Genomic DNA, 24,076 nt, shown 5'->3' on the forward strand with positions numbered 1-24,076 from the left:
ATTTGAACTGAACGCTTAAAAAACAATCTGGAAGGTCTCCCTCCTCTTTAGCCTGGAGGACAGCAAGTCTGTGATTTCCAACAATAATGTCAAATTTGGACTCGTATGACCATATAACACATTTCCACGTTGAAACAGTCCATTTTAAATGAGCCTTGGCCCCCAAGACACAATGACGTTGCATGGACCATGTTCACATTTGGCTTCCTTTTTGCATGGTAGAGCTTTAGAGCATCCCAACATTTGTGTTTAACAACATTTTAGCCTGATACGCATTTGTGCAACTTTGATCGGCAAATGTAATGTGTTAAAATATATCATTATTAGTGAGACCTAGTTTATAATGTAAAAGCATTGGAACAAAACAGTTTTTAAAAAAAGTGTATATTTCAAGCTTCTTGCTACAAGGTTACTGGTGGTCTACACACTTTCTGTGTAGAGAAACAGTACACACAGATCAGAAAACAGCATCTGATTTCAGATATATGGACCAACATTTTTACAATTTATATGGATCTAAGATGAGTTAAGATGATATTTCCCTATGAAAATCTAAAACTGCTTCACTGTAATGTTACACAACATTAAGAAGAATTATCATTGTGTGAATACTAATAACTGTAAGGAAGCAGTAACGGGTTTCTGTGAAGGTACTGCACATTGACATTGTATGCATTGCGTTTTAATTGCTGTGAATGTATTGATATTAAAGATTTCCAACAAGTGTAAGACTGTATAAATGCTTAAAGCATCACCTTTAAAGCAATTGTATTACTTTGACTTATGATGTGATAGAAATAATAGATGTAAATTGAACAATCATTCAGCAAGAAAGTTTTGATTGAGTAATCTATAATGACATTTTATTTCTGGTGAGGCAATACTCCAGTAACTCACTTTAAAACATCTAGATGTCACATTGTTTCCATTAAACATGCAGTATAAGATAACAGATGCAAAACAACCTTATTTTTAGCATGATCATAATGAAGAAAAAGGTTATGAATTGAATATTTTCTACACATTTGTGGTCACACACAACGGTTTACACTGATATGCACTGTAAAATTAGTTTAATATATTTTATAATGTAGTACATGTTGTGCCAGAGGCTAGCTACGATCTTACAGTCTTTGCGATTATGGGAAATTATCCCGGATATAAAAACCATATAATCACATAATCAGAGTAAAAACAAATAATTTATGGATAGATTTGAACAAGTTCAAAGGCAATGACAATGTAATTTTTTCAGTGTTTTTCTACTAAATGTGTTTCTGCATGACAACTGTTTTGCTTTTTGAGACCAAATGTGAAGTAGTATTTGAATAAACTGTTAAAAGCCTGATCTCTCAGGCCATATATAAGAGGACTTAGACATCTTGGGAAAATCTGAAACACCACAAAACAAAAATACATAACGTTCATTGAAGTCATATAGTTGGTATAGACAAAAATGACCTCTTGGATGACTCCGACTAAAATAGATGCAGCACACAGACCCAGCTGTATTAAATGCAACAGGACAGTCTTATTGGCTTTTTTGGCTGAAATCTTATCACCAGATGCTGATTTGGCCACAGCTGCTATGGATACATAAGTAAAGATTACAACAAAACAAACAGACACAAAATATATACAAGTAGAGGATATATCAAGATTCTTATATATCGGCAGTCTGAAAAGAGTCGTTCTTGAGCAGAACAAATTTACTGATGTATTCGTAGTATCAATTGCATAAAAAATAATAATCTCAATGAGGGATTGTAACCAACTTATCATCCAGACAACACCAATGGCCATGTTAGTTCTCCTATACGAGGTGATATCTGCATGCCTGAGTGGAAAGCAGATGGCCACATATCTCTCCAGTGACATTAAAGCCAGATTTAAGATTGAAACCTGATAAACGACGGTAGCAGCAACCAAAAGAATGAGACAGACAATTTTCATAATCGAAATCCTACTAACAGCAATAACGAACAGCACTACACTCATGAACAGATTGAGCGTGTCCACCCAAAGCATATGACCAAACAGAATGTAGCGAGACGAATCCTGGAAAACAGCCTTTTTCTTCAAGGTGAAAAGCATCACCCCGTTGACATAGAGGAAAATGACACATGGGGTCACAGACAAAACTGTTCTCACATCTCGATCCGCCAGAAGTAAAGTCTGAGTGAGGTTAGATTTGGAGTCACTTAGATTAGACATCTTTAAATGCAAAAAGAAATCAGAAACCAAACAGGACACATTTGCTGTTATAGCATGGTCATTTAAAATCCTTGTACATGCAAATCTAGAGTATAGGTTTTCCCTCACTGGTGTTGTTGAAGTCACAGAGAGCTGCCAGAGCTTCACATTTTAAATATCCGTAAACTCGTGGTATAGTTATGTCATAATGTACGTATTGAATCCCAGCGGATGTTTGTGGGTGTGTGTTTACAAACCTCCCTTTGGGGACCTCCTTGATTGCAATATCAATGCATTACTTAAGTTAATAATTAATTTTCCTTGAAAACTTTATTTTAGAGGGATAGGGTGAAAGTTTCTTTTTTACATTTTTTACATGAATTTCAGTAATATGTTTAAACACATCCAAAATATAGCAACAGAAGTGTGTGCAGTATGTCAATAATAACTCACAGACTGTCATACATGCTGAATGAATCCTATTTTTATAGTTGCAAAGATGAAAAGAAATGGTCTGAGCTGTACCCCAGTGGTTAGCGATAGTTACAGATTCTAATTGTAAACAAATATTATTATATAACGTTTAGTCAAAAATAGCCTCTTTGCATTTAGTTATGCTTCTATCTGTACTGTCGCTTTGCATCACCTTTGCAAGGATAAAATGTTTCCTGCTGGTTTATGAAACTATAGCTTAGTTTAAATAGTAAATTATTTGTGATTTTATTTTAAAGGTCCTACTTTAGTTCATAGAGTATCCAACAAGTTTACGTACATAGACAGTGTAAAAACACTTTCATTTTAATAGGCCGTTATTATCACCTCACTGACTGAAAATTTGTTCGCCGATTTAGAGTATTTGTCTAATCCCCTCCTTTCTATCAGGATACTCTGATCTGATTGGTCAGATGGTCAAGTCTGCTGTATTGGTCTACCACTTAGGCAGGCATTACACAGTACGCAAATCTACAGTGGCCCACTAGTGCACAGAAAAATTAAATTTAAAAAGCAAATATAAATTCACAACACAACGGAAAAAAGCCACAATGGAATCGAGTCAAAACACAACGGAAATGCCCAGACCACTATGGGGCACTTTCGGCATGCCGAGCAAGAGGTGAGCATTTTGCTGGATTTAGTAGCCTGTTTTGTTTGTGTAAAGCATTTAAAAGGAAAGTGTGCTCTACTGTGGCAAAAATAAAGCATTCCAAAGTGCTGTGTGCAAGTCTCAAATTTTTTCATATGAGATCGTTTTGAACAATCTCATGAACAAATTTGAGACTTGTTACACAGAACTTTTGAAAGCTTGATTTTAATTGGCTAGTCATGACATTCTAATGTATGTTGGCAGCTGCGGAGTTGCCTTAATTTATATTTATCATGGCCACGACTGACATTATGAATGCACTTGAAACGGTGAACACACAGCAAAATTTTGAGAAATGCTGACAAAAATATAAATGAATAAGCTATCATTGGGTTATTATTATAAGATGTTCTTAAATGACAAACACGGCTGTTTTCATGGAAAATACACGTTTTATTGTTTATAAATGCAGAAAAACACACAGCAGCAGGTGCAATTAGAACGAAACTTTTCCTTCATGAAAAATAAATAGCCATCTTAAGCTAAATAGAAATTGTCAATCAAAAATAAAAGCTATTGTTTACGCTGTGTGTGTGTGTGTGTGTGTGTGTGTGTAAGGGTACAGAAGAACATACAGCCTTGTTTAAAAGATGGGCAAGCAATCAAATTGCGATCCAGCAATCAAAACGTGTTGTAATTTTTATTATTATTTTGATTAAAATATTTTTCAAATTTAAGTCTGCATTTAGATGCAGAAAATGCCACATTCTCCTATCTCAGTTTCAGTTTGCAAGCTCTGGACTTTCAGCCTGCATTTATTTTTTTTACTTTTACGAAGAATAGATTACTCTATTAAATATTGTTTTCATAACCAATTTATTTAACATTATTATGCATAACCTCTATATCAATTAAAGGACAACCACGTGTAAAAAACGTGAGCATTGAGCATTGCTGGATACAAAGCTTGCTCATCTATATCAGTAAATCAATAGATTTGTTGGTTTAGCAGAAAGTCCAGTCGAGTCAGTTAATGTGTTAAAATGTGTATAGTGGTGAAGCAGTTGTGTGCTCTTTTCTGACTGCCTAAGACTAGAATCTGCTAGCTACAGTTAAAAGAAAAAGTCTTAGAATGTTTGTCCTCGGCTTTAATAGCCGGATTTCTCTCCTGCTGCCATCTGCACTGAACCAAGCACGGATGTAACGAATGTGCACCTAAAAATAAATAACAATTATAAGAACTTTCGGGCCCCCTAGTAGACGGGAGGATTTCCGTTGTGTTGTGGCTTTATTCCGTTGTGTTGTAGCTTGATTGTGTTGTGTTGTGAACTTATATTTGCTTTTTAAATTTCGTTTTGCTGTGTGGGCCACCGTACAAATCGGACTGAAATTAGAAGAACAGATGACTCGTTCGCATGATTTAGATCGACTCCTTTCCCCCCAAGCCAACAACTTTGTTATTTGTTCACTTTAGGGTTTGCAACTTGGCAGACTGCTTGCATTCACACAAAGAAACAGAAATTTAACTTTAATGACATTGTAATATTTACTCTTAAAAAAATAAAATGTGGTAAAATTCCACCCACAAAATTGACAAAATTACTTCATGGAAGTGACACACATACAGTATGTACCACCCCACAGTGTTCTATTACAGTGGATTTATTTGATCGATATTATAAGCAACACTCTGAAAAATAAAATAAGGTTCTTGAGAGCGATTCCTTTATCCAAAGCATTATTACAGCAATTACAGTTGACGTTGTTAAAGGTATTAATTCAGACAAAAAATTTCTTCTGTGGCATCGTGAAGCACCTTTATTTTTAAGAGTGAAGTTTGGAAGCTTAAAGTATCACATTTGGCTAATGTAGATGTGATGAAGCAGTATATCACAGAATATAGATTACAAACAGAAAAGCTATATAAAAACTGCACATAGAACTCAAGTACTAGGGTGATATGGTAAAGTGAGACACTTTAGTCAGTGAAATTTATGGAAAAAAGTGTCAATATTTGTTATAATCCCCCTGCCCCAAAAAACCTACTATAATGTGAACCAAAAAAAAAGTTTGATTAAGTGTTAAATACATTTTATTTGAAGACAACTTATTGTGTTTATGGTGAGGCAGAAGTGACCTCAGTAACATCATATTACGTCTAGATGTTACATCATTTCAATCAAACTGTATAAATTGACAAATATAAAACAATCTGCTTCCATTACAACACTATTATAATTGAAAAAATAAAATATATATACATATAATATTTCCCTATATACAGTCAGACGGTGTGTTTCAACCTTACCTATATTAGTTAAATATGCTTTCATGTTATGCCACAGATCCTTGATATAGTTAAAAGCTTTGCTATTATGGCAATTTACCTTTTTTTACTTCTGAAATGAAAGATAAGGATATATATCAGCTAAACAATTCTAAGAAACATATTCAATAAAGTCACCATAGACAAACTGTCAGTGTCCTGCTGCTAAATGTGTCTCTGTATGACAACTGTTTTGCCTTTTCAGACCGAATGTGAAGTAGTATTTAAATACACCGCTAAAGGCTTGATCTCTCAGGCCATATATAAGAGGACTAAGACATCTGGGGGAAATCTGAAATACTACAAAACAAATATACATTATGGACATTGCAGTAAAATAGTCAGTATAAACGAATGCAGCCTCTTGGATGACTCCAAATAAAATAGATGCAGCACCCAGACCCAGCTGTATTAAATGCAACAGGACAGTCTTATTGGCATTTTTGGCAGAATTCTTATCACTGGAGGCTGATTTAGCCACAATTGCTATAGGTGCATAAGTTAATATTACAATAAAACACACAGACACAAAATATAAACAAGCAAAGGCTATAGACTCTTATATATTGGCAGCCTGAAAATAGTCTTTTCCAACAGAACAAATTAACTTGTGTGTTTGTCGAATCAAAGGCATAGAAAATAGTCAGCTCAGACATGGGCTTTATCCAACTTATCATCCAGACAACACCAATGGCCACGTGAGTTCTTCTGAACTTGGTGATATCTTCATGCCTGAGAGGAAAGCAGATGGCCAAATACCTCTCCAGTGACATTAAAGCCAGATTTAAGATTGAAACCTGATAAAAAACTGTTGCAGCAACCAAAAGAATAACACAGAAAACTTTCAGTAAAGGAATCCTAGTAAAAGCAATAACAAACAGCACTACACTCATGAACAGATTGAGCGTGTCCACCCAAAGCATATGACCAAACAGAATGTAGCGAGATGAATCCTGGAAAACAGCCTTTTTCTTCAAGGTGAAAAGCATCACCCCGTTGACATAGAGGAAAATGACACATGGGGTCACAGACAAAACTGTTCTCACATCTCGATCCGCCAGACTTGGATTCTGGTTCTGAGTGAGGTTAGATGTGGAGTGATTTAGACTAGGCATCTTCAGAGTTGTGAAAATAAGAAGAGCAACTTCAGGACATTTGCTGTTAGTCAAAGAATAATATTGTCATCTAAAGTCGTTGTAACTGCATATCCTCAGTAGTTCTTCCCACAGGTGTTGTTAAAGTCACAAAGAGTAAATGACGGAAGAGAAGATAAGGTTTCACTATTTAAATATTTGTCCACTTGAGGTAGCGTTATGTCATAAAGTATGTATTGAATCCCAGTAGTTATTTATGGGTGTACGTAGCCCACATGTGACTAAACACAAAGGGTAAGCAAAACACAAAAACACAAATACAAATCAAATAATCAATGGATAATAAAAATTTAACCAGTTTAAAATACAGAAAATAATAATGTTGCAATTATTCAAACATTCAGAACATTGTTTAAAAAATTGAATAAAGTGATTTTTTGTGTTTTTTCATAGATTAATTGGCCATAGCCTTAAACATATCATGTGGTGTTATTTATCCTTAAAATTAATTAATTTCCTTAGCATGCTTAACCTTTTTTTCTTACAAGTTTTCAGTATTTAAAGTGTTTAGAAACAAAGTGTTTGCATTTCTTTGAGTTTTGGTAAGTAATGTTCTCATGTTTTAATTAAGACGACTAGTAAAAGTTTATTTTTGAAAATTTCCTAGAAATTGCAAACCTGATGAAAATGTTTTGAAATATCATTTAAAAAAATACTTTTCATTGACAAAAATGATATTGATTATTTTTTTCTTTAATTAAGGTTATTAATATTCTATTAATACAATTATAAATATTATATATTCCATTAATGGTCACACCACATGATGAGTAGTCATTATACATCATTGACACTATAATATTAAAACATTGTCGTATATGTGTACATATGTACGTATATATGTTTAACACTGTGTTTATTTTATGATACTTAATCATATCATGTCTTGGGTTACATCAGAATTCCCTGCACAAAATCCCATGCGTTTTCATTAAAAATCCCATCAAATATTTACTATTTGTCTGTCTGTTCAACCTGTACAACCATGTTCTCTAAGGATACATCTGTGTTGTTAAACTCTATCCAAGGTGAGATGTACCCTGGGTCACAGGGAAGAGAAAAACATGTTTGGATCTTTTTATTTTCCTTATGGATGCTCTTGTTATCTACATAAACATTTTAAGACATTTGCAAACATTTTACAGTTTAGAGCATAAAAATCAGCATCACACTCCAAATAGGTCGGACTATAAGTCCCCTTACACATAAAGAATTGCAAACTCATTTTTTATTGTGAATATCTGAACCATAACTTTTACCTTAATCTGTTGAGGATAAAATTGTAGATTTTTTAAAAGTCAGTGTGGTTAATGCTGACACTTAAATCTAAGTGAGAGGATAATATTTGTTTTGCTAAGTTTGATTCTTTTGTCATCCAGTACAGTTATATAAAACATCTATTACCTGCTGTGCAACACACTCGTCGCTAGATGGCAGTGTATGAGTTTGTTAAACCGGAACTCACTGCGCACGAAGAAACCGTGTTTCTAAGGAAATGACAGCCTTAACGACAGAGAAGTGTACTAAACAGCGGAGAAACGCTCACAGTCAGCTAGGTTTGTATTTTTGTTCCTATAGAAATAATATTAGCTTTAATGATTGTTGAATAAATTGATTCTTTTATTGTACATGTGCTTACTGTGACCGATGATGTTATTTAGTGTGTTTGGTTTGTCTGTGGTGAAAGCAGAAAATGAATCAATGTGTCTAGCCAGGTCGCTAGTTACCGTTAGCTGATTTACCTTAGCAGGCTGGGTTTGGATATCTGTTGCAAAATCTGTTATTGCACGTAAAACGTGGATCTGCATATTACTTAATTAAAACGTCTTTAATCGTAAAAGCAACATTTATTTTTAGTAGCAAAAAAGTTTTGCTATACGGTAAAAAGTGTTTTATTAGCTATTAGTTTGGTTATCATATTTATAACATAGCTGTGTATGAAAACAATATTAGTCCATAGAGTTTCACCATGTAGATAGATACCCTTACAAAAATTAACCATGTTTATGTGATAAAAGTGTTTCTATAATATTTTTTGGTGTGTCGATTACTAACAGGAAAACCATGGTTTTACATCAGTATTCAACCATGGTTCATTTTGGCAAATATATGTTAACGTGACTGTTTGTTTAGCTTAAATTATCACAGATGACTGTGCTTCAAAGTCACATCAAAGTTTATTTATTGATGCATAACAATAATAAAGAACAGAACATTTATACATGTGTATGTATGCATTGCATACATTTAATATTGACCCTTTTATCCAAAAGACTTATTAATAAATAAATATTACAATATGCCACTACTCTTTGATCTGTTTTCTAACAAACTACATAATGTTAGGTAGTACTGTATCTAATGAATATGATATTTTTCAGGAGTCTTATGGCAGAAGTGCATATAATTGGCCAGATCATTGGGGCCACTGGTTTCCCACAGAACAACCTCTTTTGCAAGTGGGGCGTACACACAGGTGTCTATTTTTTTAAATAGTAAACTGACTTTGCACATGTTTAATTATCAACCATTGAAAATTTGTTTTTTAAAACAAACGTCTAGGACAGCAATTAATTGTATAAACAAGATTACATCATTACTTACACATTTTCACTGTATTGCTATCAGGTGGAGCATGGAGGCTTCTGTCTGGTCTAAAGGAAGGCCAGACCCAAGTGGATATGCCTCAAATTGCAGACATGGCATACTGGAGCCATCCTATTGATTTGCACTACACAACTAAAGGCTTACAGGGTATTTGTTAAATATTCAACCTTAGTAGCAGATATTGGAGTAAATATGTGATTTTGAAGAAATATATGGGACTTCATATTTCTCTCTAGGATGGCCAAAGCTTCATCTCCAAGTGTGGCATCAGGACTCATATGGGCGATGCCAGCTGTACGGTTACGGTTATTGCCATGTACCATCAAGCCCAGGGCAGCATCGCCTGCAATGTGCAACATGGCGACCGTTGGGGTCCTGGCAGGATCAACTTGCTCAGATTTTTGTCGGTGGAGGCCCACAGCTGCGTACTCCAGATCTCATTTACAGTGGAGCAGACAGATACAGACTCCACACGGTTGCCATGGGCACAGTCGAACTAGAGCTGTCTGTCATTCTGAGGCACTTTGACAGATACGGTGTGGAGACCTGACGTTGGACAAGAGACTGTTAGATATTTTTGTGCAGATATTTTGTTGTATAGAACAGAAGCACATATATAAGTATATGTGATCATCAGAATGTAAATGTGTAGTATATAGAATGTTTTATGATTAATCTGTTTTGGATATGAAACGTTTTAATTTAGTTTTCGTACAATTTTTATACACTTTGTTTTATATAAATGTGTTTAGATGCAATTAAATGTGGCAGTTTTTGAAAGAGGGTTATTTCTGAAACATACATTTAGAATTGTTTAACATACAGGGTACAGCTTAGTACACAGAACACCAAAGCCTTAACAGACTCGAACTTTTAAAAGACCAGCCTGCAAGATTACAGACTGTATTTCTATTTATGTACAGTTTTTAAAACCACAGTTTTATCAGTATTAAACACACAGTTTTGTGAAATGCTGTAATAGGATGTGTCTTTTGGAGATAATGAGGATCAGCCCGATGCTGCCGAAGATCTAACATTGTAAATTTTTTGTCATTTCCTGTGCGAGTTTCCATATAAGTAGGCTACAGCTAAAGAAAGACAAAAAGAGCAAGTTCACCCAGGCTGTGATGATTTATGGTAAGCGATAGAAAGAGTGTATACAGTTTATAGATTTAAAATATAGACTTTTGAACGTAGAAAACAGGAACCTTTCTGCTTTTGCTGGTTCAGCACAGGTAAGAAAACTCTTCACACCATTTATTTCAGTCATGGTTTCAGAAGGTCATAAGAGTATTTTTAGTGTTGTTTGCTTCCTGTTGTTTTGATGTTCCCTCAAAAACTGAGAAAGGACCGTTTGCTTCTTTGTATAGACACAGAGGCAGACAGGGATGGTAAAGTGCTTATGTTTCATGTTTACAAGTGTGCAGTTTGCAAGGTTTTTAAAGCCTCTGCTAAAAAAAAATTTTGTGAGAGTAATGAAGCTTCAATTTTGGATACTTCCATTGGGAATTAATTTTGCATTCTGTCACCGTGAACTACAGGAGATTGAACAGATTAGTTTATGTATTATAAAATACTAGCATATGCTTTCTGTGTTGCGCAATTTAGTAGTTCCTTATTAACAAACCTCTAATGGCAGCATTTGTTTGTAGTGAAGTTTGTGTAAAAGGTCTGCATCATTCAACGCATTACGTTTTTTATTAGGAACTTGATTTTTATTAAACATAAATTTATGAAAACATGTGGATGTAGAATGTAGGCTCACATATTATTTGCCGTACGGGTTAAATCTGCAGGGGACACTGCAGAGGAAGTGCTGTATCATTTGCTTAAACTGTGCTACTTCCTTTTCCTCTTTTGTCATTCCTAAGTTTGAAAGCTCACCACGAGTTTACGGAACAAAGGAAGAACACAAAAAAATCACTGATATTACTTTGAACCGCTGATACCATTTGAATAAGCACCTAGAAATAACTGAAGATATTGAATGGGAATCAATGTCCTGTAACTGAAGCATGGCATCTCATAACAATTTGACGGACATCTGACTTTATTGGTGAGTTTTGTGTTTTTCAGAGATTTGGTGCCTGCCAGATGGTCAATAATATGGACTGCAGTCTCTCAGTGATGTTTTGGTTTTGATTCAGGCCTTTGGGTTTGGGACATATCTGCTATGCTTAAGTGAAACCAATATTACACCTACAGCACACACAGTCTTCAAGTTTTAAACCATCCACTAACACATTCAAAGACGATGAGAGCCGAGATATTATTATTGGTACTGCAATGCCTGCTGGGATTTGTGCACTATGGCCGAGCCTTGTCAACTTGCAGTCCTTTAGACTTGGAATTGATAAAGAGAAAGCGTGTTGAAGCTATTCGTGGTCAGATTCTCAGCAAGCTACGATTACCCAAAGAACCAGAAATGGATGAAGAAGAATCTCAAAACATCCCCGTGGAACTCTTGTCAGTGTACAACAGCACTGTGGAGTTCAGTGAAGAAAAGACGGTGGACCCTGAATTTGTACCTGCAAAGGAAACAGTGGAGGAGGAATACTACGCTAAAGAAGTTCACAAGTTTCAAATGAAGCTGAGTAAGTAGCCCTTTGATTCAAGCAAAAGATATAATAGGATCAGTACAGAAGCACACTTAGATTCGGCAGCTGAAACCCTTGTGCGTGACGATGTCCTCAGAGGCCTGAGGGTGTGTTCAAATGATCTGACTGTAAACAGGAAAGCTGCTTAGAGAACATACTGGATGAAGAGCGTTTTGGTAAAGCTAATTTTGATAAAAACATACCACAGTTTGTTATTGAATCTCATTTCCGTATTTGGATTATGGCAAAAGCCCTTGTTTGGCTTATGTGGTGATGGTACGGTGTCGGTTTTCTAAAATGAACATGGAAAACCACTGACAATTACCACAGTTACTTTTCAATGGCTTTTTATTCATTTCCACATTTTTTTTATGTTTGTCATCTCATGACATGAAGTTTGATGTTCTTATTTAGCTCCCCACATTCCTAAATGTGTTGTTATTGCAGACCAGGCGAAGGAATTGCAGCTGCAGCTTGTTAAGCCTCAAGCTACATTTAAAACTTAGGCCTACTGTTAAAAGAAATTGCTGACAAGCTAAGGTTTTTATTCAACATCTATTGACAGCAATGCAATTTACATAACAATGTCTTCAGAGGTTTAAAGACCTTACATAATGAAGCGTAATGTTTTTATTACCTTACACTTACAGGAACTTAGTTGGAAAGAAAAAAAGGTTTTGTCTAAATGTTTCCATGAAGAACCTTAACATCTGAAAAAACTTTCTGTTTTACAAAATCTTCAGATTATAAAAAGATGATTTTTAAAGAACCTTTGACTTAATGTTTTTCGTGTGAATTCAAAAATATTTCTTCTATTGCATTGCTACATTGGTAAAGAACCTTTTGGCCCCCTTATTTTTAAACACACTCTTTGGTGTAGTTACACTGCATAATGTCTCTGTAAAATATAAATAGATGCACGTCCCAGTTTGTTTCATATTTCTCATAATATGATTGCTATCTGTCTCATAACCAGACGATACCAACGTTCGCAAGTACTTATGGTTCAACATCACAGAGATGAATCACACATTGGGTCCAGAGCGCATCATTCACCAGGCAGAGCTCCGTATGCTTGTTAAACAAGTTAATTTAGCTCCTGGTTCAGAGCAAAGACTGGAGCTGCACCAGGTCATTGGAAATAAAACCCGTTACCTGGATTCACGCTTCATTACCAAAGAAATGGAAAAGAAACGTCTGTCTTTTGACGTGACGCATACTGTGAAGGACTGGCTGCAGAAGTCAGGTGAGAAACGACGCCACTGTACCTTTAAAAGGTTTGACGTCACATGGAATTAAGCTTGTTCATTGTGAATTGCTAACAACATTTAGAGATTCATTTTGTATACATTGTCACTATGAGAGCTGTAAATCACGTTCATAAAATTTTTATCACAGAAAAGGAACAAGGATTTCAGCTGAGGCTACACTGTGAATGTGGTAAATCCGAGGCAAACTTTGACTTCACAATAACGGGTCTGTAATAAATTATTTAAGATTAAGATTGCATGATGTTGGCATTATATAGGTTAATATGATAATTTCTGTATGCAGCTTTGGTTAACGAAAGAATTGATACAGCATACCTAACTGCACAGCTAAGGCCCCACATTTTGGTGATGTCACTTCCTGTTGATCGCCACAGTCATTTGAAATCTCGCAGCAAGCGGCAAGCAGAAACCGATGGAGTTTGCACTGAGTATTTGTTTTTTTAATAAACTTTCCATGTTTATACAAGTTTGTGTGTATGGTGTGTCAAGATCATAAGTCATAAATGTGTTATTTTAACCACCACTGCAGAAAATCTGACGGTTGCTGTGTGAGAAGTCTGTATATCGACTTTCGCAAAGACCTGGACTGGAAGTGGATACACAAGCCCTCGGGTTACTATGCCAACTATTGCACTGGCTCTTGCTCTTACTTCTGGAATTCAGAAAATAAGTATTCGCAGGTACCAGAATGATGGATGCCTCTACACATTTCATTATTGGGACATTCAGAAAATATGTCTTATATTTGTTTATTTGACTACCGCAGGTACTTGCACTCTATAAACATCATAATCCAGGCGCCTCTGCTCAACCTTGCTGTGTACCGCAAGTTCTTGATCCGTTGCCCATTCTGTACTATGTGGGGAGGCAGCATAAGGTACCTTTTTTTACATGTTTTTATTCTGCTTATGTCGCATTACAGTGTCAAGGAATTTAACCACTTTTGTCAGTGGCCTACATATTGTATGATATACCATCTAATAATAATATACCATCTAGAAGCCATCTAATCTTGTATTTATAAAACACGTGCAACAATGTTGTATAATAAAAATGTGCCTTTCCTCAGGTCGAACAGTTGTCAAATATGATTGTGAAAACCTGCAAGTGCTGCTGAAGTCACAATTATCCTGTGGTTCTGATGGGAGGAGTATCTCTTGGATGAGGCCAACGTTTGTACAGTTTTCTGCTGTATTCTGTACCCATTCATTTGTTTGATCATTTTTAGTTCACAGACATCACACTTTTACGTTTTTCAGCCGCCATGATGCAATTTAGTTGCACATCCACATCTGTGATCACTCTTGAATGTTTTTACTTTTTTAGTTTTCCAAGCATCCGATCTGTTACAGCTGTCCAGGAAATCTGAACAATTTCCTGTAGGCCAGTTTTGTCTGTCTTCTGTTGCTTGATATTAAGGAAGTGGATTAAATGGTTACAGTAAATGTTTTACACTGTCTACTAGATAAATGTATGTAATTGTAACGTTTGGTCAAAATATAATAGTTGTACAATCAATTTGTTAAATAAGAATGATCGAAAACATACATACATTTTAACTTGGACTATTTAAAACGTACAAACTATAAACAATTTGTCTACCTTTTCTAAACAGTCCCCGGCTTTACATATAAAGCCATCCTCTTTACAGGTGGAACACAAGCATAAAATGCAGTGATTATAAAACAGAATAAATGAAAGTCAATCTATAGATATGGCAACAGTTTACGTCAATAAAAGGTTAAAGTGAAAATAGTGGTACTATCACAAATGAGAAAGGATAGACGTAATTGTTAGTTGGAATATTATTGTTAGTCCAATGCTGACCTCTAGTGGAACAATTTGGGCATAGCGAAATTAAAAGTATAGTTAAATGGAACCTCAAGTAGCCGAAGTATGCCATCTTATTTTATTTGCAACTTTTTTCAAAAAATATCTTTGATGAATATATAGACTTTTTATGTTCTTTTTTCATCTTGCCAATAGTTTCCCCACATGAAGGTCCTATGTAAAATGTTATAATTACGTTAGTGGGGGTTGTGTTGCAATGCCTTCATATTATTTTACACATACCTATGGTGCCCTCTACTGCTGTTCTACGAGTACTACACTTTCCCTGCGATTCAGCATTATGTTGATGCTGATAAAACTGACTGCATGGGCCTTGAAAACAATGGGCCTCATTCACGAAACACACGTTAAATAATGAGTAAAATTCCGATTAATTTCAGTAAAACTGACCTTACCGAAAACTCTCCTCCGGATTTATACTTCGTAAACGTCAGATTTGAAAGATTCCAACCATTCTTAAATAACACGTGCATGCACACTCTTTCATAATTAGCACAATCCCCCCCTATAAATTACAGCTACGCTAATTACGTATCTAGGAATGCTGTAGAATCCATTATCAGGTTTGTCACGTTAAATTGCATTAATGCTGGGAGGCTTTATGCCTATCAAGAAATTAATCAACTAACTAGGGCTGTCAACGTTAACGCATAGGATTCTTTTCCAGATTAACGCGTCAAAAATGTGTTTGTTTTGTCTTGATATCAAGAATGGAATTTCTACTAGTAACAATTGATATTTTTGATATCAGTAATTACATTTGCACTAGTACAAATTAGAATTCTTGATATCAACAATCACGCAATCACTTGCAGAAATGTGTATTCTTGATATCAAAATTTTTATTTAAAATAGTAAATAACTTAATACTTGATATCTGTAAATGCATTTTTACCATTTAAATATCACAGTAGACTGCCATTCAAATTAAATTTCAGATATCAAAAAATAATTGATTTCATGTTAAAAGTCTTACTCCAGATATCAGAAATGCAAATTCTACTTATTCAATTTTTTATATCAATAATGTTGTGGTCACTAGTGATAATGTCTATTCTTGATATCAAGAATTGAATTACTACATGTAAAGATGCTAATTTCTGATATCAATAATACAATTTTCACTAGTGACAATGTTAATTATTGATATCAATAATGTGATTGTTACTAGTAAGAAAGCCATTTTAGATATCTACAATTACTCTCAGATTTATTGATATCAGAAATATATTTCCTGATGTCAGAAATAACAAATGCAACATGTTAAAATTAATTTACAGATATCAAGAATGAGCATTTCAACTAGTGAAAGTTTAATTATTGATATCAGGAATTAACATTTGTTGACCTAAGAAATTATATTTTTTCTAGTAAGAATTGCATTTCTGATATCTGAAGGTTTTTAACACATAAGAAATGAATTATTGATATCTGAAATTGAATTCGAATGGCAGTCTATTGTGATATTTAACTAGTAAAAATGCAATTACAGATATCAAGAATATTTTTTTTTACTAGTTGAAATTAAATTTTTGATTTCAAGAATACACATTACTGCCAGTGCTGACATCATTGTTGATATCAAGAATTCACATTTTTACTAGTGCAAATGTAATTACCGATATCAAAAATAGCAATTGTTAAAATTAGAAATTCCATTATTGATATCAAGAATTATAGTTTTCACTAGTAAAAATGTAATTGTTGATATCAAAAATGTATATCCTGAGAAGGATTAAAAGCTAATTCGGCTTGCCATAGCGTCAGTGATGTGCTGTCAGAATCTGTCAGAAAAAAAATGTAAATGTAGATTAAGTGCAGATAGTTCTATTGAGTCCACTAAAGGCCATATGCTACTGACGTTTACAAGGCTTTATCATTTTTACTACCTAAAAGCTTGATAATGGGAGCTTAAACAAGTCCATAAAGATTCAAGTCATCCAGCTAATAATCATAAAATAAACTGCACAGAGATTCAAGTATATACTGTACATATGGCAGATGTGTGAAAGAACAATTTTATTAAATCTTCTTTTAAACCAGTTACAATGAATAATTTACAAAAATGGAAATCATGATGTTTCCTTCGGATGTAATGAACTAATAATGTGGCTCTTCTTTCTACCATTCCTGTACAGTCTTGTCCCACACTAACTGTCCATGTGGCTCCTTGGCTCCAACAGGCAGCATGGCCAGATAGACAGGAGTCTCTGCTCCTTCCTCTGGACTCTTGGGAGCTTTTGGTCCAGCCATGTCCGTCCGCACCCACCCTGGACAGCAAGCATTCAGGAGAATACCATCTGCCGGCCTCGTCTCAGTGAGAACTCGTGCCTGGATCCTTGAAAGCACAGTCACACCAATCTACAAAGGACAGGACAAAACATTGCCCAGAATGCTTGGATTTTCACATTCACAACATTCCACACATCACCTGATCCTTGCGTGTCTGTTTATTAAACAATAAGCCAAGGATTCTTTTGTATGTGAGACTGAATGTTTGTTACCTTGGTGGTACCATAAGCAGTGTTTGGCCAACCCTGAGCTTGATGTTCCCCCTTCTGTGCAGCACTAACAAACTCCCCAATCAACAAGCACAGCTCCTCTTCTGAAATATCTGCACTTCTCAATCTGACCAAATCACAAACAAAAAATAACCACTTGATATCACCTGTCATTTATTATCATCACACAATTAAAAAGGTCTCATTCTTACTTTGCCTGTAATTCAGCACTGCACTGATCAAGTGATCTCTTGCTGACAAAACTAGACACATTGACCACCCGAGCACTGGGTCGCAGGATTGGCAGGAGGGCATGGCACACCCACAGGGTTCCCCAGAAGTTGGTACGCATGGTCACCTCAGCCTGCTCTCCAAATGGCTCTGTCGCTGCCTCTGCAAATACGATTAAACAATATTTGTACACTTCTTTTCTGCGTGTTGAGAAACAGATAACATTAAAGATATAGTATTATTTTGATTAATAATGACAAAAAGATTTCTGGTACTAACGTTTGAACGCGATCCCCGCATTGTTAATGAGCACATCCAGGCCACCGTAGTTTTCCTCCAGAGTCTTGCGGAGTTTTAAACAACTTCCCTGGTCACAGATATTGAGCTGATGGAACACGATGTTTTTGCACCCTTCAGAAAGCAGTGCAGAAACAGCCTCCTGTCCCAGTTTTTCATTGCGTGCGGTTAGGAGAATATCGCCCTCGAAACCCGCATCGCACAGCCCTTTCACAATAGCGAGTCCGATGCCTTTGTTTGCTCCTGTAACTACAGCTACTTTCTTGGACATTTTGTGAGGTTTTGAACGATGTCTTGTATGTTACGTTAGTTTGTGCTTTGATTAAGTTCTAGTTTCCGGAATTGTTCGCGGGACCCAGCTCCTCCTCTTGGAGCAGACAAGAATCAAAGTGCAAAGTCATGCTTACTTGAAGCTATCACAACCCCGCCTTAACCTTCAAGAAATGTTGCAAATTGCAATAGTAACTTGGTAACTAACCACCACACTACAGTTTAACCATGGTATATCTAGTAAAAACAAATATTATCAACCTGTCCAAAAACGTAGTTACTACAATTTAGGCTTATAATAAAACCATTACAGAATTAAAACAGACCCTGCGTCCCACTTTGCATACTATCCGTCCTAAATAGTACTCGAAACTTCATGAGTTGCATGAGTATAATTTATAAAGTTCCCGAATGGTCTATTTGAAAATTCAAAGTGTAGCCGAGATAAAAGCACACTCAAACGGCGGGTATTACACACAACCTACTGCAAGAGGGCGCAGTTACACTACACAGAATTCATAAATTAAATGAATGACGCCTAACTGAATCATTATATTGAACTAATACACCGTTATGGCAAGCCGTTCAGGAAATGTAAGTATTTATAATACTGCATGATTGGTTGAAAGTCTGAATACATGGAATGAATCTCCGAATGTACGGAATAAAACTAGAATATTTTGAATGAATGTGAATACGGAATGCAAGTCTGAATATATGAATGAGAGTTCTAATACATTTAATGAAACTCTAAATATATGGAATGAACGTGGACATTTTATAATACTTAATGGAGTAATACTTTATTTCCTTGTTATCAGAACAACAACCTTCTCAATTTGATGGTTTAAAAATGGCTATCGCGATGAAATGGCAAACTTTCTTCATCGTTAGAAGCGTAGGCTATTGAGTCCGGTTTCAAGCACTTTGGCCTGTACATGCATTCACCAGCGTGTTTATTATTTTGTTATTACTTAAAATTGCTGCTAGATTACAAGCAGAACTAATTTTTCAACATCTGAATAATCACAAATGAAATCACAAGATGGCGCTTCGATGACGTCAGTTTCATTCCATACATTCATACTTTCATTCAATAGTTTAATTCCATGTATTCAAGTTTCAATCCATATATATTAATACTTTCATTCAATATATTCTATTTTCATTCCATGTATTCAGACTTTCATTTAATAAATTCTAGTTTATTCCATATTCAACCAATCATATTATAAATTCCTTAATTTCCTGAACGGCATGCCATACACCACAAATAATAAATTATTTTGATTGGAATGTTTAAATGCAATACGGAGTTGAAAATTGTCCCTTGAGTCACACGGAAGTTTTCCCAATGTGTGCATTCTCTTTTGGTATGCCCTCAAAAGTAGCCTACTACCTACTATTCCAACACAAAATCCGTACTTACTAATAGGGCATAGTACAAGTAGGGGAAATTGGACGCAGGGAAGGTAATTCATTTCATGTTTTTAAAATAACATAGGCTATTTTGGGGCATGGTATACTGTATGGAGAGTTTGATCGAAGTGCTGCTGCACAACATGTCAGCGCACAGTCCACTGGACATCAGCAGCGCACCGCAGTTGTATATAGAAGTACTGCTCTACCGTATTTGAAATTATGCTTTCATGAGTTTACATGTTGTTATAACATTCAAATACAGTAGAACACCACTTCTTTATACCACTACAGTGTGTGCCGCAACATATAGCATCTGCTAAATAGAAATTTTTCTTTGTTTCCCATTTCATTCTCCTTTAAGTCTCTCCAACAGGACACTGCCGCGGGTTCTAAATGTGAAACGCGGAAGTTACGCGTTCACTCCCCCGGCGTCTTCACCGGTTTCGGAAAATTTTCTTTAACATGAAAAATCGTTACGTAACAACTTTACTTAGTCCCTCATTGGACAATATCCTGGAAAATCATGCATGCCGCCATTACACTTGAGCAGTGCCACAGGCGGATTGCCTCCATACCACTTTTCTGAGACACTGAATTTTGGGTTTCATTATCTGTAAGCCATTATCATCAAAATGATCTGTAAGCCATTAAAATAAAAATAAATGCCTGAAATATTTCACTCTGTGTAATGAATCTATATAACACATGGGTTGCCTTTCTGAAATGAGTGACAAAAAATATTGACCTTTTTCATGATATAATATTTTTTTAGATGTACCTGTAAGTGACATGACAAGTGGAGCATTTAATTCTAAAGACTACTGGTGTGGACCAATTTGTGAATTTTATTCTTGTGAAATTTTTCTTGCATTAGTTTACAGTTCTACTCAACATGATTTTGTTACATTTGTAAGTAAAAGAAAAATCTGTTCCCAATTCAGAACTGGTTACAGCTATTTTGGCTTGTTTTTTTATTTAAGGAACAGTGTGTTGCTACAAACAATAATTGGAAATTCCAGTTATGCCAGCTGAACATATTAGGCCTGTTTCTTCAGAAGCCTGTGATATATGGAATTAATACTCAGTGTAATCCTGACTACAGGAAAACAAAGAAAACATGAAGTGCATGATGGATTTAATTTAGGTTTTAGGTAAATTGGAAGCATCCAGACACAGACAGAACAAATGGCCCTGGCATTATGGAAAACCATGAAACACTTGAAACCCATTTTAAGACCACTTTGAACTTAGAAGCCTGACAGTGTCTTTAAGAAACATTCTCAGATATGCAGTTGACAAGCACGCTCAGAGTTTTAACATCTTGCTTTTTAGGTATTACTTGTAACTTATTTTTCGTACGAAACAGTCTAGAAAGATTGGCTCTTAAAGCATGAACACTAAGCCCATAAATGATTGGGTTCAGAATAGGAGGAAAAATCAAGAAATAAAGTGACATAAATATTTCAGTTTCAAAGGGCAAATAACTTGTGTCAAAGCGACCTTGTACAATTTCTATGAAACACCCCACACTATAGTTTAAAATCGCCAATAAGTGTGGGGTGCATGTTTTCAGTGCTTTCATTTTAGACTTTCTAGTGGCAGTAAGGCATATTTTAAGAATATGTCCATATGAGTAAAGGGTCATTGCAAGCTGAGGAAAAGCATATACAACAACAGAAAGCAATCCCAGAATATTCACAACATAGGTGTCATCACATGACAGCTTAACAAGAGAAAAATTGGAACAGTACACTTTCCCTATTTTGTTTTTACAGAACTTTAACTGCAAAGTCAGAACAAAAAACAAACCAAACGCCACTAATGGATATCCCCACGAGAGGGCAACCAGTTTATACACTTTTTTCATGGTCATAATACTGTGATAATGCAGTGGGTAACAGACAGCCACATAGCGATCATAGCACATAACCGACAGAATAGTAAATTCTATAATAGCATACGTGTGCAGAAAGTATGTTTGAGCTTTACAACATGCCAGAGATACCTCATGATATGGAGATAGTAAAGTACTAAGGAAGGAGGGCAGTAAAGCTGTGCCGCCATAGATGCCATTCACTGCTAAATTACAAAGAAAGATGTGCATAGGCTTATGGAGAGCTTTGTCAATAATTATAACAAAAATGACAGCGGTGTTAGCAAAAACAACAAGCATGTATAACATGAAAAAGATTGTGAAGTACAAGTTTTTAAGACCATCCATACTGTAGAAAGCCTCCAGTATGATGACTGATGACATAACCGATGAGTTTTTCATCTTCTTTGAATGACTGAACAACACACTGAAAACATAAGCAGTACATCATTTTCTTGTCAAATATTGGTAATATAATATAATATAATATTAACATCAAATTTCATATTTTACATTTAACTGTGCTTTGGCCACAGATATGTAGTTCATGTGTAAAGTGTTGATACCTGCAGTTCCAGAAATTTTAGAGCAACTGAATAACAGCTAGATGACACATTATGACTGTTAAAGAAATGTACACCAGTTACTGTTTTATAATGCTGTATAGAGTATTCCGTGTAACCCTGGAGAATTGTCAACTGGTTTCCAGTCACATGATCATTTTTATGTAAATTCATAAATCTTGTATGAATAATTTAATTATTGTTATGTTATAACGTAGTATATCTAAACAAAAGCAATTGATTACTGAACTTTTGTAAATTTAGAAAGTCGAATGTACTGCATTTTCCAAACAAATGGCTTTATTAGCTGCATGTTAAATAGCACTGATTAAAAAAAGTGGACTCCTGTGGATTGTAGGCCAGTGTAAGGCATTTGTTTAATGATATGGCAATTTAACAAACCATACATTAACTTCCACAGACACTTTTTGTAATGTTTATTGAGTTTCTTATTTTTATTGGTGGTTTTTCTCAGCAAATACTGCAGTTAATTTCATTGCGTAGTGAATTAAATTGAAGTATTGTTTTATCAATTGATCCTATAGTTTTACATATGAAAAGATTTCAATAAAGCAATAAGCCCCAAGAAGCCGTGGGTTACAGTGCATTTTATAACAGCTAAGGGGCGTTGTTAGGCACGACGCGAAGCGGAGTTGAACAATTACTGAACAACGGCTTCACGGGGCTTATTGCTTTTATAAAACGGTTAATTCATATGCATAGTAAGGTTTCATGAAGTTAAACACAGCAAATATTATGTAATTATTTTAATAGAAATATATTCTTCCGCCAAACAAAGTAGTTCCTCAGAAACAGCGGCTGCCAAGCAACACAGATGCAGAACACAATGAAAAATGTGCTTAAAGACTGTGGTGTTTATCTATTAACATTAACATGTCTCTATTTTTATACATGAACATTGTTTTAAAGTCAATAAACATACGTGTAACAAAGTTCCATAAAAGGGAAGGAAGGAGACGGGAACCGGCGAACATAAACGAACTTTTAATTAATAAATAACTCACACGTAAATACCACAACATAAAATCCAGGCCTGTTCCTCTCTCACTGACGGTCCGATCGTTCGTCCTCTTATGCTCCACAATCCCCTCCGTGATACGAGACCGTCGCACGTACAGCTGACGCTCGTAAACACTCACGCACCGGCCTCGCATCCTGACTCTCGTCCCGCCTACCTCACTACAATATCTTTTTCGGCACACCAGGACTGAAAACAACGAACAGAGCACATAGTCTGTTTATGAGTATTCACCTCATTTCTAGACTTTTTGATGTCTTCAATTTCTCTTTCATTAATTTCAGCGTGTCGTCTTATTGGTCTAATTTGTCTGTCATGTCAATCTCTTCACAAAATCTGACATTTTGACAATTATTTCGCTGTACGTAACAAGAGTGGCGCAGTGATTCTAGGTAATGCGGTCAGCCGTTATATATCGGGGTATTTTATAACGGCTTAGATCTCCGCTCAACCAATCAGAATCAAGGACCAGAACTGACCGTTTTATAATCAGAATTTTGCATTGGTGTACTGGTGGGAATCTCTTGCAAATCTCACAAATGACTATGATTCATGCATGACATGAGTATCCTCTTATACATCAGTGCAAAGTATGTCTTTCATTGCATAAATGCAAGGTTGTCATGCAATTAAAAGTAAAAACAACAACAACAGTATTACACAGAAAAGATTTTATGACTCTATGACTCTAGTTTCCCTTTTTTATTTGTTCAGTTTGTCTACAAGCAAATTAACTTCCACAATGACAAAATGAAAAGAATCAATTTAGCTTAAGTAGTATTTTAACCACAGTTTTT

At 35.4% G+C, this 24,076-nt stretch overlaps 5 protein-coding genes and 1 pseudogene across 11 annotated transcripts; 2 read left to right on the forward strand and 4 right to left on the reverse strand.

Moving 5' to 3' along the window:
* Positions 1 to 1,251: 1,251 nt before the first annotated feature.
* On the reverse strand, positions 1,252 to 2,214 carry LOC306911572 (odorant receptor 131-2-like; the record flags this gene model as incomplete). The annotated part of the gene is made up of 1 exon (XM_079487041.1): positions 1,252 to 2,214. One exon carries the CDS (start codon positions 2,212 to 2,214, stop codon positions 1,252 to 1,254), a length of 963 nt encoding a protein of 320 aa, XP_079343167.1.
* Positions 2,215 to 5,754: 3,540 nt separating this feature from the next.
* On the reverse strand, positions 5,755 to 6,718 carry LOC306911573 (odorant receptor 131-2-like; annotated as a pseudogene). The gene has a single exon. The product of its transcript is annotated as an odorant receptor 131-2-like (transcript).
* A 1,541-nt stretch (positions 6,719 to 8,259) lies between these two features.
* b9d2 (B9 domain containing 2) lies at positions 8,260 to 10,331 on the forward strand. The gene is made up of 4 exons (XM_079486616.1): positions 8,260 to 8,313; positions 9,139 to 9,233; positions 9,386 to 9,511; positions 9,601 to 10,331. Exons 2-4 carry the CDS (start codon positions 9,146 to 9,148, stop codon positions 9,912 to 9,914), a joined length of 528 nt encoding a protein of 175 aa, XP_079342742.1. The 5' UTR covers positions 8,260 to 8,313; positions 9,139 to 9,145; the 3' UTR covers positions 9,915 to 10,331.
* A 15-nt stretch (positions 10,332 to 10,346) lies between these two features.
* On the forward strand, positions 10,347 to 17,794 carry tgfb1b (transforming growth factor, beta 1b). Of its 6 annotated transcripts, XR_013788252.1 has the most exons (10): positions 10,449 to 10,599; positions 11,236 to 11,420; positions 11,512 to 11,958; positions 12,938 to 13,207; positions 13,360 to 13,437; positions 13,516 to 13,660; positions 13,762 to 13,912; positions 13,999 to 14,109; positions 14,302 to 14,972; positions 15,048 to 15,109. XR_013788252.1 is itself a non-coding variant. In XM_079486613.1 (8 exons), exons 2-8 carry the CDS (start codon positions 11,619 to 11,621, stop codon positions 14,347 to 14,349), a joined length of 1,143 nt encoding a protein of 380 aa, XP_079342739.1. In that variant the 5' UTR covers positions 10,347 to 10,599; positions 11,441 to 11,618; the 3' UTR covers positions 14,350 to 14,980. The 6 variants fall into 6 exon arrangements, 1 of the variants encoding a protein (XP_079342739.1); XR_013788249.1 differs by lacking the exon at positions 11,236 to 11,420 and having other exon boundaries at positions 10,347 to 10,599; positions 11,441 to 11,958; XR_013788250.1 differs by lacking the exons at positions 11,236 to 11,420; positions 15,048 to 15,109 and adding an exon at positions 17,222 to 17,794 and having other exon boundaries at positions 10,368 to 10,599; positions 11,441 to 11,958; positions 14,302 to 14,404.
* On the reverse strand, positions 17,066 to 18,889 carry cbr1l (carbonyl reductase 1-like). The gene is made up of 4 exons (XM_079486615.1): positions 18,095 to 18,889; positions 17,797 to 17,977; positions 17,588 to 17,711; positions 17,066 to 17,444 (listed from the first exon to the last, which is right to left on the reverse strand). Exons 1-4 carry the CDS (start codon positions 18,381 to 18,383, stop codon positions 17,205 to 17,207), a joined length of 834 nt encoding a protein of 277 aa, XP_079342741.1. The 5' UTR covers positions 18,384 to 18,889; the 3' UTR covers positions 17,066 to 17,204.
* A 2,182-nt stretch (positions 18,890 to 21,071) lies between these two features.
* Positions 21,072 to 22,061, reverse strand: LOC306911574 (olfactory receptor 52K1-like; the record flags this gene model as incomplete). The annotated part of the gene is made up of 1 exon (XM_079487042.1): positions 21,072 to 22,061. The coding sequence occupies one exon, from the start codon at positions 22,059 to 22,061 to the stop codon at positions 21,072 to 21,074; it is 990 nt and encodes a 329-aa protein (XP_079343168.1).
* Positions 22,062 to 24,076: the final 2,015 nt, after the last annotated feature.

This window comes from Barbatula barbatula, assembly GCF_947034865.1.
Source record: "Barbatula barbatula genome assembly, chromosome: 22".
Taxonomy (NCBI): domain Eukaryota; kingdom Metazoa; phylum Chordata; class Actinopteri; order Cypriniformes; family Nemacheilidae; genus Barbatula; species Barbatula barbatula.